Here is a 19,860-nt window from a genome sequence, read left to right on the forward strand (position 1 = left end):
CCCTGCGTGTTCTCCGGTACCGGCTCCGTGTATCTATGAGCCCGGCGAACAACGAACGACACCGCGGGACGAACTCACCTCAAGAGTCGGAAGAAAAGTGAAAGAGTTTGTAGTTTGAATCCTGCACGATGTTTTATTTAGATTCCTGCTTAGCGGCCCCGCCCCATTACGACCAGGTGTCCCATAGTCGTGGCGCCGGCCGGCCGCCGGGGGGCGCTGTTTCCCCTCCAAAGTTTAAAATGTATTCAAAAACATGGTGCAAGTGTGAGGAGCCATGTTCAATATAATACTGATATTTATGCGTTTTTAATTCAACTCACAGTGTATGTGTCATTCAACAGATGCTTATTTAAACCACCTGATTAAACATATAGATACATATACGAGGAATCTTATTCTATGTGCAGCTTTGTGTCGATTAACTGATTCGACAAATGTCATCTTGGTTTTAAGTTATTCCTCATTTCTGGAACAAATGCGTCTAAAGAATAATCTGATCTTGGATTTGTGGGCTGCTATGATTGTATTTATGTTTGTTTATATTTTATTTCATTTATAGATATTGAAACTTAAAAAAAATGGAGACTAATAATACAATTGAATCTAATAAAAAAATTAATCATCTAATTAATAAAAAATATAGGTATATATTTTAAAAGAAAATAAAAATCTAAAAATGTGAAATTTTATAAAAATATATTAATTGAACTATTAAAACCTAGGTTTAAAATAATTAAACAAATCTAATAATACAATTGAATCTAATAAAAAAATTAACCATCTAATTAATAAAAAATATAGGTATATATTTTAATAGAAAATAAAAATCTAAAAATGTGAAATTTTATAAAAATATATTAATTGAACTATTAAAACCTAGGTTTAAAATAATTAAAACAAATCTAATGAAATATAGCCATATCATAATTACAAAACATGTATGAATATGAATTTTTTTTAATAATATTTCTATACATCTTTACATGTATATATACAGTGCCTTGCATAAGTATTCACCCCCCTTGGACTTTTTCCCATTATGTACTGTTACTAACTGGAATTCAATAGACTTAAATAAACTTTTTCCCATTTGATCAACAAAACATGCATAGTACTTTGGAGGTGCAAAATAAATTTTATTGTGACACAAACAATAATGAGAACAAAAAAGTTGACATCTGTTGGGTGCATAAGTATTCACCCCCCTGTGTCAATACTTGGTAGAACCCCCTTTCGCTGCAATTACAGCTGCAATTAGAGCTGCAAGTCTTTTGGGGTATGTCTCTACCAGCTTTGCACATCTAGAGATGGAAAGGTTTGTCCATTCTTCTTGGCAAAAAAGATGAAGCTCAGTCAGATTGGATGGAGACCGTCTGTGAACCGCAATCTTCAAGTCTTGCTATAGATTCTCTATTGGATTGAGGTCTGGGCTTTGACTGGGCCATTTTAAGACATTAACATTCTTTAATCCAAACCATTCCTTTGTAGCTCTGGCTGTATGTTTAGGGTCATTGTCCTGCTGGAAGATGAACCTCCGCCCCAGTCTCAAGTCTTTTGCAGACTGCATCAGATTTTCTTCAAGGATTTCCCTGTATTTGGCTCCATCCATCTTTCCCTCTATTCTGACCAGTTTCCCTGTACCTGCTGAAGAAAAGCATCCCCACAGCATGATGCTACCACCACCATGTTTCACTGTTGGGATGGTGTGCTCAGGGTGATGGGCAGTGTTGGGTTTTCGCCACACATAGCGTTTTGCATTGAGGCCAAAAAGTTCAATTTTGGTCTCATCTGACCAGAGCACCTTCTTCCATATGTTTGCTGTGTCTCCCACATGGCTTCTGGCAAACTCCAAACGGGATTTGTGATGGATCCCTTTCAACAATGGCTTTCTTCTTGCCACTCTTCCATAAAGGCCAGATTTGTGGAGTAGACAACTAATAGTTGTCCTGTGGACAGATTCTCCCACCTCAGCTGTGGATCTCTGCAACTCCTCCAGAGTAACCATGGGCCTCCTGGTTGCTTCTCTGATTCATTTTCTCCTTGTCCAACTCTTCAGTTTGGGTGGACGGCCTCCTCTTGGTAGGTTTGCGGTTGTGCCATATTCTTTCCATTTTCTTATGATGGATTTTATGGTGCTCAGAGAGATGTTCAAAGCACTGGATATTTTTTTATAATCTAACCCTGCTTTATATTTCTCCACAACTTTATCCCTGACCTGTTTGGTGAGCTCCTTGGTCTTCATGATGCTGTTTGTTCAGTAATGATCTCCAACAAACTCTGAGTCCGTCACAGAACAGGTGTATTTATACTGAGATTAAATTGCAGACAGGTGGACCCTATTTACTAATTATGTGACTTGCAAATGTGACTTGTGAATGCAATTGGTCGTTAAAATGTAGAAAAGTCCAAAGGGGGTGAATACTTATGCAAGGCACTGTAGATATCTTGGAGAGAGAAGCATCCTTCAGGTTCATTGTAATTGAATATGAAGATAATGAAAACCTTTGAACCCTGAAACTATCTACCTCTGATACATTTATATAGGATGCCTGTCTGCTAAGACTCATGTGAGCTGGAGTTCTTCACCAAAACTATACAAGCTAATTTACCTTGGTGAAGTCTGAGAGGCCTCATCTGTTACAATAGAAGAATCATTAACTGATTTCCTCAGACACACAGAAACCAACCAGCTCCCTGATTAGATGATGAATCAATTCGTAGACAATGATCAGTGAATAAAGGTCTTTGTTAAAAGGAAAGAATCCGTTGTTTCTTCAATCTGATTATTTGCTGGTTTCTCAGTTTTCTTGGATTTTGTTTTTTGACAGCTTGTTGACAAGTTTAAATTATTTAACTAACTAACTATAACTAACTGAAACTGGCTGGTTACTAATACAACTGTGCCTGAGGTTCCGTGAGTGCTTAACTTCTTGTCACAGAGAAACAATTGAAGCAATTTGATAAAATAAAATCAACACAAACATTAACTGAAACAATATTAGTCTTAAAACTAGTTTAAAAACATATCACCATTAAATGGTTAATGGAAGATCCTACATAGATGATATTCTTCTTCACTGGTGCAAACTGGAAAGAAACCTTCAATGAATTAAATTATGTAGTGATGCCATGGAGGGAAAACCTTTGGCTTTTGGGATCCTTGTGTTAGTTTCCCACTTTGCTCAGTTGGTAATCCAGCCATGGGTAGACCAACATATTGAACTTAATAAACTGTGAATATAGACTTACAACTCCAGTAAAAACCGATAAAAGAAAACCTTCATGGGAAATAAAGTGGAACAAACATCTGGTTACCTCTGTCTAATGATGACACAACAAAACAACTTCTTGTGATCAGCAGTGGTAGACAACCGTTTTGTATCTGCCAACATAAGTCACTTGTTTCAAGAGTAAAAAAAACAAACCCCTTAAGAACACACACACACTGAACAGAGAACTCATATCCTGAAACATGAGCCTTTAACCTTCACTGAGAAAAAGCAACAGTGATAATATAAAACATTTGTACAATATTTTCATATTTCAGCCTTTTACCACTTTTGTCGTATTTAACTGTAAAGTGAATATTTCAGGGTTTTGTGTCTAATCTTCAGTTCTTGAAAATACCTGTGAAACAATTATATACAGTCATATTTAACAGTGCAAGATTATTGCTTAGACATTACCTAAATAATTGCCAATAAATTGAATCATCAGTTAACCAATACGTCTCCGGTATCCATGTTCACAGTGGGTGTGTTTTGGGCGACCTGGTGGTCACGTGACCACATTATGACGGGCAACACTCAAACATGTCATGGCTTCATAAACACACAATCTAGATACACACATACAAAAGATGGTACAAATAAGAAATATATGAGGCGACAAGCTGCTGAGACACTTTCAACGACACGGTGCTGTTTGATTGTTTGGGCTGCGATGACTAAACAGACCAAACGAGTGGAACCTGTGTCGTTGATCCTGAGGAGCCGGCAGCTCATCGCTCAGCTGCTCCTCCTGGTCTGATCACACAGGTCATCTGACGATGCTATGGCAACTTCCAACACAACACAACTGTCTCAGTTCATCACACACAGACACACACACACACACTGAGTCGTATGCCCTTTAAGCACCAAAACATGGAAAGAACTAATCATGAGAACGAGCATTTTTAACTACCTTTTATTATTAATAAATTAAAAAGTGCGGAACGTTGCAAAAGTTTGGAATCCAAACTCGTCAATTGTCTTCCGACTCCGCCTCCTGCAGCCATGTGAAGAAGGCTGTGACGGTCTTCAGGGCCACGCCCTTATCCAGCTGATTGGCCGGGTCTTTTCTGGTCCCCGACTTGCAGAATGCGTTCTCGTCGTACATACACTCGAAGAATATCTTGAGGAGGTCTGGAGAACAAATACATGTCAGTCATCGTTTCAGCTGTGACGAAATTGAAATAAATCTCATTTTTCCGTGAGGTGAGACCAATTCCTAATGTTATCAATTCAAGTAATGGGATTTGTATCTAGATAAGAAACCAAAAATTGATGTATTAGAAATAACTGAAGACGGCATTGTGTTTAGCAAAAGTTATTTTGAGTGATGTTTCTCAAATGAACGAATCAAGATAATGTCAGTGGAGAAAAAATTTGAGATTCAAAGTTTTAATCCAAACTTTTCAAATGTCCTTAAAAAATAGACGGAAATATGAAAATCTCCAATTCCATATAACAAGGCGAAGTTCTTCTGCTGATGAGAATCATGTGACAAGAACTAAAGCTCCAGAAAAGCTACTAAATGGACCTTGTAGTGAGATTGAACTGTTCCACTGGTTGGATCACAACTGAGAACTTGTTACACAGTTTATTCTTAAGAAACAAAGAAAAGGGATGATCTGTGAGTTTCATTTGGAGTGAACTCTGATGCAGAACTTACTTGGAGGATGATCGAGGGCGACGATCAGCGACTGAAGTTCCTGAAGAGCATGCAGCTGTCGCTCACTCTCTGAGTTCCGGTACTGGAGCAATACAGGTAATCTCTTTTGAATGAGGGCCGTGTGCACTCGACAGTTGGTGTTATCTGCACAGTGAAGAAGGAGGCAGATTAAATTCATACGCTCGGCAGAGAATAAATATTGTAATCAGCGGTGCGATTTGAGCAGAGGAGTCTTTGCTCCGGCTGGTGGAGAGCTTACTTTTCACTGCTGCCTTACACACAGCCGTCATCAACGCCCTCAGGTAGGGAGACGAGCTCAGGTGAGATTCAGTCAGGTTCTCCTGAGAAACAGAGAGATCAGAGGAGGAGGAGGAGTAAAAACACAGCGTCTGTCAAATTCACAAGAATCAGCTCAGAAGTGATGACACTGAAGAGCAGTAAACACAGAGTTCAAAGTATGTAGATGTGTAACTAACGTATTTCTGGTCTAGAACTGGAGCTTATGTTTTCATTTGTTTAGTCAGTTTGTCAGCAGGATTCATCAAAAGCTACTGAAATGATTCCCATGAATATTTGTGGACCCAGGGAGGAAACCTAACATTTTGGAGCACAGGTGGATCCAGGAATTGTATTGATGAGATCTTACCAACAGTCGTGGACCAACATTAGCTTCAAGGTCCGAAATATAATTATATTCAGTTACTTTACAACAAGGTGTAACTTAGCCCCACTCTGTCTGCCCTTCAGGATTTTTACTACTAACTCGCAGAGACTGGTTGATTTCACTTTTCGTACCTTCACACATTTGGCTTCGAAGTCTTGGTCCTGTTGAGGAGTGGTGTCAGAAGGCAAAGTTTCAGAGGCGGCCTCTCTGTAAACAGGACTAGAGACACTGCTGCCCTCTGGCTCAGGTTTGTGCTCTGAGACATTCGGTCTCCTAGGCACAGCTCCCTCTGGCTCGCTGTCTCTTGGCGGCTCCTCCGGGGTTGGCTCCTTTGAGCTGCTTCCCCTGGTGTACAGATCAGGCTGAGACGGTGCAGAGCTGAGCGGCTTTGCGCTGCGCTTTCTGTTCTTCCTGCGCTTCCTGCCTGTACGGCTACGAGTGATGGGGGACCAATAAACGAAGAGTCAGGAAGGATGTCAGTGTAAATGAGAAACTCTGAATATCAAGCTTTTCAACCAATTTGGAAAATACTACAAATTATTATCAGTGACCTAAACAGAAGCGAAATAAACAAAAGATTTTTTAAGTCAATGGAAACTAGTTAATCAGAGTTATAAATATCCTGCTAGCAGGAGAGATAAATATCAGAATCACAGACACTCTCCTCATGCTTCAGAGAAACCTAACACCAACAGGATCTTTCAAATCAGACAGCGTTGTCATCTCATACCTTCCCAGAGTTGTCCTGGCTTCGACGTCTGGGTTCTGTTGAGGAGTGGTGTCAGAAGGCAAAGTTTCAGAGGAGGCCTCTCTGTAAGCAGGACTAGAGGCTTGGGGCTGGAGTGCAGCAGGGGGCATGAGAGAAGGCTCAACGGCGGCTGTCTCCAGCTCAGTCTCTGACTCTGCAAGGCTGTTCAAAGCCGTGGGGGCTGCTCCAGACAAGGCAGCCAGAGTTCCAGGGGCGTCTAAGAGAGGCTTGTCTGTGTTCAGAGTCTGAGGTGGCACCAAAGAGGGTTTCAGCTCCTCGACTGAGGACAAGTGAGAAGAAGCTGGTTCCTTGGCTGAGGGACGCTCACTTGAGTTGGCCGCTTCAGGTGGGTTGGCCTGCCGGTTTGGCGCATCCTCTGGAAGAAGGAAAAGTACAGATGAATACATGTCTTCAGAATTCAATCAGCAAAAGGTAATATTTACACATAACAGTTCTTCACATATAAGTAATGTGAAATGGGCCAAACAGTTACAGATCTTAATTAAATTGAATGTGCTGATTTGGTCACATGAGAAACACATGGAACTGAAATTTGTCATATCACAGATCTTAATTAATGGAGATATGGGCTTTCCAAGATGATTATTTAGGGGTAATCGGACTTTGACTGGTCATATCTCCTTTAACATGAGAAATAAACAACCACAGTCACAACAGTGTGATTAATGGCAGAGAGTGAATGTGTCAGTATTATCGTCCTGTCTGTCCGGTGTTGGACAGTGACGTGCGTCTCACCAGGCTCTCGGACACTGCTGCCCTCTGGCTCAGGTTTGTGCTCTGAGACGTTCGGTCTCCTAGGCACGGCTCCCTCTGGCTCGCTGTCTCTTGGCGGCTCCTCCGGGGTTGGACTCTCCAGCAGCTCCTTTGAGCTGCTTCCCCTGGTGTACAGATCAGGCTGAGACGGTGCAGAGCTCAGCGGCTTTGCGCTGCGCTTTCTGTTCTTCCTGCGCTTCCTGCCTGTACGGCTACGAGTGGTGGGGGACGAATAAACAAAGAGTCAGGAAGGATGTCAATGTAAATGAGAAACTCTGAATATCAAGCTTTTCAACCAATTTGTAAAATACTACAAATTATTATCAGTGACTTAAACAGAAGCGAAATAAAACCCTAATAACAAAACAGATTTTTTAGGTCAATGGAAACTAGTTAATCAGAGTTATAAATATCCTGCTAGCAGGAGAGATAAATATCAGAATCACAGACACTCTCCTCATGTTTCAGAGAAACCTAACACCAACAGGATCTTTCAAATCAGACAGCGTTGTCATCTCATACCTTCCCAGAGTTGTCCTGGCTTCGATGTCTGGGTTCTGTTGAGGAGTGGTGTCAGCAGGTAAAGTTTCAGAGGAGGCCTCTCTGTAAGCAGGACTAGAGGCTTGGGCCTGTAGTGAAGCGGGGGGCATGAGAGAAGGCTCAACAGCGGCTGTCTCCAGCTCAGTCTCTGACTCTGCAAGGCTGTTCAAAGCCTGCATGTTTGGCGCATCATCTGGAAGAAGGAAAAGTACAGATGAATACATGTCTTCAGAATTCAATCAGCAAAAGGTAATATTTACACTTAACAGTTCTTCACATATAAGTAATGTGAAATTGGCCAAACAGTTACAGATCTTAATTAAATTGAATGTGCTGATTTGGTCACATGAGAAACACATGGAACTGAAATTTGTCATATCACAGATCTTAATTAATGGAGATATGGGCTTTCCAAGATAATTATTTAGGGGTAATCTGACTTTGACTGGTCATATCTCCTTTAACATGAGAAATAAACAACCACAGTCACAACAGTGTGATTAATGGCAGAGAGTGAATGTGTCAGTATTATCGTCCTGTCTGTCCGGTGTTGGACAGTGAAGTGCGTCTCACCAGGCTCTCGGACACTGCTGCCCTCTGGCTCAGGTTTGTGCTCTGAGACACTCGGACTCTGTGGCTGAAGAAACTGGAGTTTCTGTTCGAGTGGAGACAACATTGATATGGTGAGGAAGTATAGAAGAGAAGGACGGCGTGGAAACAATACAAAAAACATTAGAAAGTTCTTATTTGTCTCAATTAGTTAAAAAGTCTTCAAACAGCTGATAGATGGTAACAGAGGGTTTCCCTCCATTGATATTTCTTGAGTCTTGATGAGTGTTGACCTTCATCACTGACCTGTTGTGAGATGAAAGCCTGGACATCCTCTTTCTCCGGCAGAAGGTCAGTCCAGTTGAGGCCTGATTCTTCCCACAGAGAAGCCACAGTACGATGGCCCTGTGGACACGAGACGGGACAACGTCACAAACCTATGCTCTGAAATGTCTTTTCTATTACGTCTAATTTACAGCAGGGAGAAATATTTCATTCATAAACTTACTTAATAAATTAGAAAATATTTGCTTCAAATCAAAAGATCAAATCAGCCTAGTTGATTTCAGTGAGATTTTTCATTTAACTGGTTTATAATAATTATAGCAGAATCACAATAATAACACTGAATGAATAATACAAAAAAAAATGCTACAGTGAACTCCAGTGCAGTGTAACAGTAAAAATATTTCAATATAGATTGTATACAAGTCAATAATCTATGTGTATTTAAATTATATCTACAGCTGAGTCACTGGTTATAATCCACCTGCTTCATAATGAGAACAGGTAACAGGAAAAAAGAGTGAAGAACAGACTGAAGTGTTTCTTACCATTTGTTTGCATAGTATGAGCAGTATTTCAGAGATCAAGATCCCAGCTCTTCCCACAGGAAGCAAATGTTTGCTTAATTCACTGTGAACAAACAGAACATGACAGAAATTTAAATAAATCTTAAAAGTCTGAGCAGATCTTTACTTCATACACAGCTTAGTTTAGAGCAGAGTTCATCACAGTCAACACGTTTGTGGTCTCGTACCTAAAGAGCTCTCTCATAGAGAAGCCCCCCTCCTTCAGCACAGGGCTGAGCAGCTCAGCCAGGTACAGCCAGATGTGGGGAACGTCGATGGCCATGTCGTCCGCTTGCTCCAGCGTGTCTGCAAACCTGGGAAAAGAAACAAGGACGTTGTGGTTAGGAAAAAGAGCCGCTCCGAAAAACATAGTCAATATAAATTCAGTAAGTTAAGAAGCAGAAAATGTTTACATGTTCCCCAAATAAATAAATGAACGACAACATGGTCTTTTAGAAAACCAAAAACCACTGAAAATTGACGGTCATTCTCGCTTATTCTGGTATCGACAGGTTTTGAAAAATAATTAGCAGGAAGATAAATGGCTGGACAACATCAAATAAATCGTTTTATTTCACCCCAGCCAATGTAGAAGCAAAGGCTGTGTACATTTGCAAATACTGTGCAAAGACCTCTGTTAAGAATGACACAAAGATGCAGAAGCAAATAGTCAAGTGCCCAAAGTTTCCTCAGGGCTCAAATCAGCCTATGACAAAACAAAATGTTTATATTTATGTCTGTATATGACAAGGTAAATACAGTTAGTATAAATTAGCCACACAATGTCCAGTTTATTCCTGTATATTCCCGTATATTCCCGTTTATTCCTATGGAAAGTTTCCAACTTTTAATATTCCCGGAATTTTGCAACCCTAAGTAGAACTGAGCAGGGGAACTGACCCTTTGTAGAACTGGGGTTTGGGCAGGATTCCCTTCTGCGCCAGCTGGAAGAAGAGCTGGCCCAAGTGGTCCCGTGTGATCTGACTGCGCTCCAGAGTCGACTCCACCCCCACGCGTATGAAGATGTGCGACTGAGAGCCCAGATCAAGCTCCACCACACACTGGACAGCCTCCTGCAACAAAACAAAGACGCATGTTCAAGACTTATACTTTAATTCTTCCCTTTAAGAAGGTTTATTCTATGAAATCGAAAAGAAAAAAAATCAGTTATCAGTTGAGTGGATCTCAGCACCTTGAAATCTTTAAGGTGCAGGAACTCGTCGATGATGGACTTGCACTTCCTCTCGATCTCCTCCTCAGACCGAGCAGGTTTCTCTCTCGTCCGAACAGGCTCAGGTTTCACTGTCGATGCAAATAAACAACCAGAGTCACAACAGTGTGATTAATGGCACAGAGTGAATGTGTCAGTGTTATTGTCCTGTCACTCCGGTGTTGGGCAGCAACGTGTGTCTCACCAGGCTCTCGGACTCTGCTGCGCTCTGGCTCAGATTCGACCTCAGTGACTTTCGGTGCAGAGATCAGCGGCTTGTTGCTGCACTTTTTTTGTGTACGGCTACGACTGGTGGGGAACGGATAAACAAAGAGTCAGGAAGGATGTCAATGTAAATGAACATAAAGCTTTCTAACCAATTTGGAAACTACTACAAATTATTATCACTGCCCTAAACAGAGAGGAAACAAAACCCTAATAACAAAACTGATTTCTTTTTTAAGTCAATGGAAACTAGTTAATCAGAGTTATAAATATCCTGATAGCAGGAAAGATAAATATCAGGATCACAGAGACACTCTCCTCATGTTTCAGAGAAACCTAACACCAACAGGATCTTTCAAATCAGACAGTGTTGTCATCTCATACCTTCCGTGAGGGCCCAGCTGGATCTTCTCGTCCATCTGCAGAAAGAGAAACAGACCATCAGGCACAAAAAAATGAGCCTTACAACTTTTCACGTTGTCTGTGATCAGTTTCTACTCAGAGGTCACTGCTGATTTCACAAAATATACTATATTCAGCTTCTCTTGTTTTGAAATTGTTTTACATTATTAAACTCATTATACAAATCATTATGTATATTGTTGAATTGATTTACTCTGAGTTGAGGGCGTGAAATCGTGGGCGTGAGGAAGAAGCAGGAACAAATCGACACAAATGCCCCTGTTATGAGTCTTTTATCAGTAATAAGTAGAAAATCTAAGAAACTTGTTTACCAATGTCTGTATGAATCATAAAATATTACATATTTCTGATTATACAAGAGAAACTTAACAAGTCCTGACTCTGCTTTAGGTTCCAGCTTTAATTCAAATTCAAATTTCAAATCTCTCAGATCAAACTATCATTAAATCAAAATTAGTTAAGTTATTTAAATGTTTAAAGTCTGTAGCCAATTCTCCAGATTTTACCCGGAGGTCACGCCTGACAACGGCTTAAGTTTCCATGGAACACGACCAGTTAACACATGGTAATTGTTTGTCATTGTTTTTGTGATTCCAATGTAGAGATATGAGCAAATCAACTATGAGGGACAGAAAGTAAATAGCAGCTTCATGTCTCCTGTAGCAGTGCATTTGTACAAACCTCACAGTAGAAGGTAAGAAAAAGGTAAAATGGTAAGATCTGTGTCGAAGCCTCGGAAAGCTCGTCTCACCTTGGAGATCTTTGGGATCTTGTTGGGGTCGATGGTCCTGCCATTCTTCCTCATGGGCACAGTTTTCCAGGTCTCCTCTCCCTGTACTTGCGGATCTCTCTGCTCCCTCTGCTCCCTCTGATCCCTCTGCTCCCTCTGCTCTCTCTGCTCTCTCTGATCCCTCTGATCCCTCTGCTGTCTCTGCTCTCTCTGCTCTCTCTGCTGTCTCTGCTCTCTCTGCTGTCTCTGCTCTCTCTGCTCCCTCTGCTCCCTTGGATCTGTGGAGACACACCCACACAAAAAAACAAGAAACAAACAGGGAAATACAGGTTTAAGATAAGTTCACAGGAAAAACAGTGGAGTCAAACAGCTGTGAAAGTGGCAGACAGAGTGACATTTCTGACTGTTTTAGTGGCATGCTGCGTTACAGGATGAAATATTATAGGTCAGCTAGCAGATGGGAGGGAGCTAGGGGGCTTTCTGTCTGCTGTTGGGCACAATAGCATCTCTGCAGGCTATAGGGACAGGAAGTCTACAGCCTGTCGTCCTGAGTTACTATAGCTGTGCCAATGTAATTCTAAACCTTAAAGAGGATTTAGACTGCAGGCCTGACCTGGCCGTCTCCTGGTGTCCTTGAAGTACAGTTGCTGCTGCACTTTTCTCTGCTCCTCTTCCTCTTCAAGCTTTGCCTCCTTGTGGATCTGATCAATTGTCTTTGGACCCTGGTTGGCTCTTCTTGACACCCATTTGTGCTGAAGAAAAACAAATGTACAGAACAACAATGACTTCAAACCTGAATCAGACAGATTCTGTAGTGTTAAACAGATGTCTTAGCTCAGCTTCAATCACAGAGGAATATTCTAATGACTGGGGACACACTGATGAATTCATTAAAGATCAATAGTTATCACGTATTCCTCAGGTTTCAACCATTTTTCCCTGTTCGTTGTTTCTATGGAATTTTCTTACATTTCTTCGCCATTATCTATGTATCTATCTATATCAGTCCTTCTAAAAAGCATCAGATCTCCTTAACAACAGCAGTGTAGATATTCATTAAACAGAATAGGACCAGAAAATATAGTATCATGTTCCTGGTCATCAGAGAGATCGATGAAATAAATCTCTCTGGTAAAATCCATCTTACGGTTAAGAATTTGATTCTTGGACTCTTTACAATTGTGCAAATGAAAGACAAATCACAAAGACCCACTCACCAATCTTAGGTCTATGGTATCCTGCAACATGAACCTTGTGCGTGAAGACGTCTTCCCCTCTCTGATGATTTTTTCCATCTGCTTAAAATAGTGATCCATCCGAGGCTGGTGAGACACAGAGGGAGAGAGACGGTTAATTTGAGACACGAAAGTCATGTTCAGCATGTCTCCATTCAATCTACCAGACAGCAGGTTGCAGATACTATTATTTTCAGAGTTGACCAATTGTCCAGTTTATCACTTGGAACAGTCCTGACCGCCTGAGATGAAACCGGAACATTTCATCAACAGCCGTAAAAGCCGTAAAGCTTCCGTGCTGAGGAAACGACCACAACCTACTTGTAAGCAGCTGCTGTGGGATTGTAAATCAGAATCACCTTCTAAATCACTTATTTGACATTTCCAGAAGAAAACATCTTAGTGGGATGAAAGCAGAGACATGAACTGATCTTTGGCTGCCCTAATGTCAAAAACACTGCTGACAAAAAGTTCTCATCACATCTTCATCCCTGCAAACAATGCATTTCTCTTAATATTTAATTTGAAAGGGAAACCAGCCGCATATTATCCTGTAGATTATATTCAAAGTTTTCAATCTGTAGCCCCTCAGACCTTTCTAAGACCGTAATAAAAGAAATTTAAGATTTATGTAAAATGTACAACCACCAGCTCACCTTGGCCTCCACTAAATCAAAGTCCTTGCCGATGGTGGTGAGCAGCCTGCAGAGACACTCCAGGGAAGCTTCGTCGTGGTTCCCCAGCAGCTTCACCACGCAGTCATGCATGATGGCCTCTGTTAGCATCTTTAGCTTGAACAGTTCACCAATGAACTTTATGTTGCTGATGGATCGCCGCCGGGCAATGTCCTTGGCCTCCTGCAGCTCTACCTGAAGTCGGTCACGCTCCGTCTAATGGGACCAAGGAAACAAACCTCTTGAACAGAGTTGAAACAGAAACTAAATGTTGTTTTGGTAAAGATCCGGTGTCACACTTACCGATGCAGCAGAGTCCAGCTCCTTCTGCTTCCTCTCAAACACCACATCATCCACCTTGTCTTTCTCAAATTCTTTCTGGCAGCGGCTTAGCAGCAGCTTTTGAAAGTTCACTGTGTTGTTGGGAGCGTCAGTGATGGGCACTTTGAGCTGCACATGAAAAGTAAGTGGAATGAATTCAGTAGAGAACATAAGCATTAGAATAAAATAAGTAATGAACTAACCGGGAAAAAAGTTTTCAGCGGTTTAACATTTCTTTTTATATTTCGCAAATTAATATTTTCGTATCTGGATTATTTAGATTTTAATGACTGATATATTTTTAAGGTTATGTTATCAAATGATGGAAGACAGAAAATGTAATAGTTTCTCTAGAACTCTTGTTAATAGTGTCTATAATTAAGGATATGCACGTTTAATAAATTGTGTTTTAAAGGATTATTTGTGACTGATTTTCAAACTCCCTAATAAATAGTGTCGTCTGGTGTACACTCTAGAGGCATCAAAACAATAAAACCTCATCATCACATTGTACTGAATTGTGTTGCTTTTCACAGCATTATTCTGCATCAAGGCAGAGCTGAATATGAACCAATTGATCCATTTGCTGCATAAACATTTAGCAAATTGTTGACTATATATTGAGACACAGTGTGCACACCCCTCCAATAGATGGTTTAAAGATTACACTTAATTCCTCCATCGTGTTTTTGCATCTGATGAATGCGGCAGTTTACGAAAAAGCTATATTTAAGTACTTCTCCAAATCCAATTCAAACAATTACATTGCAAACACAAGACTCTCTCGTTCCAAAGTCGACACACTTCTCTGCTCAACTAAGCGACCAGCTTACCGTGGCGAGGCAGCGGCACATTTTCCCGTAGGCCACCGAGAAGCTGGGCTCGTCGATGGCCTTTTCAAACACCAGGTCGATGACTCCTTTGAGCCGCTCCTCAGTGTCGATGGTCAGGTCCCAGACCTGCTTCACCAGCTGGCTGAACTTCTCCGGCGTCAGCTTGTTCAAGATGCTGCGGACCTTCTTGAACAGGTCCTGAGGGAGTAGGTCATAACAGGTACTTAAACTCTGAGGTCATCGATCACAAACACCAATCTCTCACTCCACATGAAAAACTACTCCTGTTGTAAAGCTACTAGTAATACGGAAATTAAATACTCACAATGATTTCCTATATTTACAGATTTAAACAACATTTTTACTGGAATTTCCAATACTTTGAAAATCTTCAATCACGTAGACTAACATTTATTATCAGAAAATTCTGTATATGTAATTTCTATATATGCCCACTGCTTTGTGGATTTCAGATTGTGTATATTTGGTTGTACCTGTGTTTTGTTGGACTCTGGTTCCGCTGGGAGGCTTTCCCTCTTCATGCCTGGTTTCCAGGCATTCTCTGATTTCTTCAGCTGAACATCGTCGTGCAAAGACAGGCCCATGATGATCTTCCTGGGTGGTGGTCGCCGGGCCCCAAGGTTTTTAAGCTTAACACAGGAAAAAAGGGAAAAACAGTATTATTACCATGACAATATCTTTTAAAGAAAAAGACAGGGGGGAGCCAGAGAGAATGAAGACCAAGGTCGGAAGAATGGGTAGATACAAAAATAAAAGGGTCGAAAATAGATAGAAAAAGAGAGAAAGGCTAGGGTGATATGTGATCAATATTTAGCATGGCCCTTGAAGGAGATTCTAAATATTGAAATGGCCCTTGATATAAAAAAAGGTTCCCCTACCCCTGAATGAGAGCAACCATCAACTGTAAACAGGTCAGTGTGTTTCTTTCACCTGTGCAGCCCGCAGGGAAGGGAAAGGCATGGGTGCCATGGGCTTCATGATTGGCTGATTAGTTGGGTAGACGGCTAGAGGAGTCTGTGAGACAGGCTGTTTGGAAGACGTGTTTGTCGGGATGGTGGGCCTAGCAGTCTGTATCTGAGTCCTCTGGAAAAACTGTAGGTAAGATGGGAGAGAAACACAGAAGACATTAAGAACGATCCCAGAGACAGCTGACTCATTTCTGCAGGCTGCCATGCTTTGATCTAAAGTACAAACAAGTTCAGTTTTTTAGACGACTATTCTTCTTATGTTTAAGTCAAAGTTCAGATGGACATCTATTAAATAACATTATATACAATTCCAAAAAGTTTTACGAATAACCAGGGAATAATTACCTGATGATGTGTCTGTCACGTCTCAGTAGCAATCTGTTGGGTTTCTGATATATCACCTAGCCCTTGATCTTTAGTGGACAAAGTCAAAAGCCAAAGTTTAGCAAATAGTACAGGGAGCTAGGCACAAAAACCATATCAATAATTATCGTAATATAATTCTCATCAATAATTGAATAACTACATTCACATTCGACATTCCCTTATATCTTTGTCTTCTGACACTGGGAAAAGATATGGTTATGATGATGATGGTGGAAGAAGAGAAGCAGGAGGGAACTTACAGTTGGGTAAATTACCAGATGATGCGTCTGTCGTGACTGTAGCAAACTGGTGGGTTGTGAGGAGATGTCCAGCAATGAGGGAGAGAAGGAATGATGTCAAATAAACGTCAAAGGAATAACAGAGCACATTATAGAACAGAGAGCATCACTCTGGAGAGAAAAAATATCTGCCTATAAACTTACAAAAAAAAAATGAATTGTGTCATTTATCATGATAATTCCTGATATATCACCTAGCCCTTGATCTTTAGTGGGCAAAGTCAAAAGCCAAAGTTGGCAAATAGTACAGGGAGCTAGATACAAAAATGATATCAATAATTAACGTAATATAATTCTCATCAATAACTGAATAACTAAAGACATTCCCTTATATCTTTGTCTTCTGACACTGGGAAAAGATACGGTTTTGATGATGATGGTGGAAGAAGAGAAGCAGGAGGGAACTTACAGTTGGGTAAATTACCAGATGATGCGTCTGTCGTGACTCTGTAACAAACTTGTGGTTTGTGAGTAGATGTCCAGCAATGAGGGAGAGAAGGAATGACTACAAATAAACATCAAAGGAATAACATAGGACATTATAGGACAAAGAAAAATCTTCCTTTAAGCCGAGGCGCATCATGGACAAAGAAAAATCTGCCTTTAAGCCGAGGCGCATCTTGGACAAGCTGCAGTTCACTGGGTGGCCACTAGTGGCGGGCTCCAAGAAGGGGTCAATTCCCATGTTAATGAAAAGAAACTCACTGTAAAATAATGTTATGTGTTGTGTATGTTCCATCTGGTTCTTATAGTTTATTCTGTGTTCAGCAGGTGGAAGCACCACAGATTTTCAAACAGAACCGATGTACTGGGCTCTGGGTTTGTATCCTCATGGTTAAATGCACATATTGTAAGACGCTTTGGATAAACGTATTGAAAGAAATAAAACATTGTACAAATAGATAAAATGTCTTTCTACCTCATCTGTAATATTCAAGGTGATAATCTCCCACAGAGCTGTTGATAACAGTCCACATCAAGTCTCTCCACTTCTCTCTGAAGACATAATTATACACTTAATATTAGAACGGTTTACAACACCGGTGTGTGCAGATTATAATCATATCTAAACTGTAACCAAAAAGAGGGGGATGAGTGTGGCGTGACAGGTCACATGTCAAAATCACGACTGTTTGCTGTCCTGGCTCCTAAATGGTGGAATGAGGTCCCCATCGACATCCGGACACCAGAAAGTTCACACATCTGCCGCAAACTAAAAACTTACCTCTTCCGACTATACCTTGAATAAAAATTTGAAACTAACAATTTAGTAGCACTTAAAATGCACTTACTTATAGCACTTTGTAGTTTTGCTTTATTTTTGAAGAAATTGTACTTTCTTGATTCTTGTTGTTCTAGGTTTGTACCCTCAGGGTTGAATGCACTTATTGTAAGTCTGTTTGGATAATAGCGTCAGCTAAATGTAATGTAATGTAATCTTGTGGAAATGCAACGCTGCGACCATGAGGAGCAGTCTGCAGTTATCCAGCAAAGGTAAGGATCATATAAACATATAAAAGTGATATCAAAGTGAAATATCGCAGTGTTCAGAGTTGACAAACTCGTTCTCTGGTTGAGACTCACTCTTTCTTCTCTGTGCCCTTTCCTTCCTTCTCCTCCCCGGCTTCGTCATCGGCCTTCTGCTCTCCGTTCTCTGTGGGCCCTGCATCGCCTGCCCCCGCCTTGCTGTCACCCTCCTTAGTCTCAGCCTCCTTGGTTGAAGATGCTGCCGGCTCCTCCTCCGTGGCTTCGGGCTCTGAGGGGGAGACAAGAATGAGCTGCCCTCTTTTTTTAAACTTAAATTATAGTTAATAGTGAACAGAGGACCCTTTAAGTATTTTTGTATCCACTGGTAGAGATGTTCAGCATCTCCTTCAGTTGTGACAAAACTAGATAATTAAAGACACCATCCATGTTTTCACCGCTGTCAAATTACAACTGCAAAGGGGGAGCAGCACACTAAGTGGAAAGAAGCAGATTGGGTCAGAGAAGAACCAATTACATTTGGAGCAAATTAACTTTTAATTGAACCCTAACAATGGAAAAAACAGATTTATTATCATTTTCTTTATGGTCTATATCTGTATAGTTGTTTTCTAGTCTTGATGACCTCTCAAAGTGCTTTAGTACTGTTCTTGCCATTCAACAATTCACACATCAACATGTATTCATACACGCAACATACAATCCACAGGTGACTCACCCTCAGTGATGAAAAACTAAACTGAGGGAGGGAAGGGCTAACAGGAAGTAACAAACTTTTGGGGAGCACAAAAGGTGGTGCACAACGACATCATCTCCACAAGTAGCACTATCAAAATAAAATAGTAACTTAATAAAATTCACAAATACAAATATACAATACAAAAATACAAAATATCTATACAAAGTAACATTTATTTCGACATAAACATTACTGAATAAAAATATATAAAAGATAAAAAATGTAAAAAGTGATATGCAAAATGCAAAACAGTAAACAGTGTCCGATTGCAATATGCAATGTGATGCAGTATAGTATAATATGATGTAATGTGTTAATTTAACACATCCTAAAGGTGAGGGGGCGGAATAAAAGTCTGAGTCAGGTGGGGGTCCCGGGCCTTGTTTATGAGGCCAACTGCAGCCGGTAAGAAGCTGGTCTTGTGGCGGGAGGTTTTGGTCCTGATGGCCCGCAGCCTCCTGCCCGAGGGAAGAACCTCAAATAGTTTGTGACCCGGGTGGGAGGGATCAGCCACAATCTTACCTGCCCGCCTCAGGGTCCTAGAGGCAAACAGGTCCTGAAGAGATGGCAGATTGCAGCCGATCACCTTCTCAGCAGAACGGATGATCCGCTGCAGCCTCCTTTTGTCGTTGGCAGTGGCAGCAGCGAACCAGATGGAGATGGAGGAGGTGAGGATGGACTCGATGATGCAGGTGTAGAAGTGCACCATCATTGTCTTTGGCAGGTCCATCAACTGGCAACGGGGTGCCTTGTACACCCCACAAGACCCTAACACATTGTGTAATGCAACTTGTGCATAGCAGAAAACAAAAACAATGGAGTATTAAACCAAAACAAAACATTCAGACTTATTAAGGCGTAGACTAGCTGAATACAACCCTAATCATTGAACGCTTGGAACATAGACTACACACCAAACTTGTCCTGAACAACATCCTGCCTAGACATGGTTTGTAGGAACCTGTTAACAGGTTTAACCAGCCGACCAAATCTAGATCTAACCTGAGTTTGTGCAAAAGAGTGGTCACAGGGTATTTGTGAAGTCTGGTCTACAGTATGTTCCACGTCAGTATGAGAAGTCTTTGTCACAGTATCACAGTCCGACTCCCTCACATGTGCTGACTTGTCCACAGCAGTCCCAGGGCTGACATTACAAATAACTGAGTCAGCTAGCAGATTGTCCTCTTGTAAAACCGAGGATTCTTGGGAACCAAAGGTCACGCTCTGGTGGTCAGAAATAGCCACTACTGATGGACATGGCGTCGACAGT

The 19,860-nt window shown here is 41.0% G+C and overlaps 1 protein-coding gene across 1 annotated transcript; it reads right to left on the reverse strand.

Annotated features, from left to right (window-relative positions):
* Positions 1-4,172: 4,172 nt before the first annotated feature.
* Positions 4,173-16,242, reverse strand: LOC128456250 (eukaryotic translation initiation factor 4 gamma 3-like). The gene is made up of 23 exons (XM_053440345.1): positions 16,234-16,242; positions 15,664-15,825; positions 15,207-15,362; positions 14,713-14,910; positions 13,862-14,008; positions 13,541-13,774; positions 12,867-12,971; positions 12,263-12,401; positions 11,671-11,810; positions 10,881-10,915; positions 10,477-10,580; positions 10,254-10,363; positions 9,962-10,134; positions 9,250-9,375; positions 9,044-9,125; positions 8,504-8,615; positions 7,644-7,854; positions 7,188-7,333; positions 6,501-6,723; positions 5,731-6,031; positions 5,195-5,324; positions 4,936-5,079; positions 4,173-4,406 (listed from the first exon to the last, which is right to left on the reverse strand). The coding sequence occupies exons 1-23, from the start codon at positions 16,240-16,242 to the stop codon at positions 4,246-4,248; spliced, it is 3,348 nt and encodes a 1,115-aa protein (XP_053296320.1). The 3' UTR covers positions 4,173-4,245.
* Positions 16,243-19,860: the final 3,618 nt, after the last annotated feature.

The sequence above is a fragment of the Pleuronectes platessa genome, chromosome 14 (assembly GCF_947347685.1).
Source record: "Pleuronectes platessa chromosome 14, fPlePla1.1, whole genome shotgun sequence".
NCBI lineage: Eukaryota > Metazoa > Chordata > Actinopteri > Pleuronectiformes > Pleuronectidae > Pleuronectes > Pleuronectes platessa.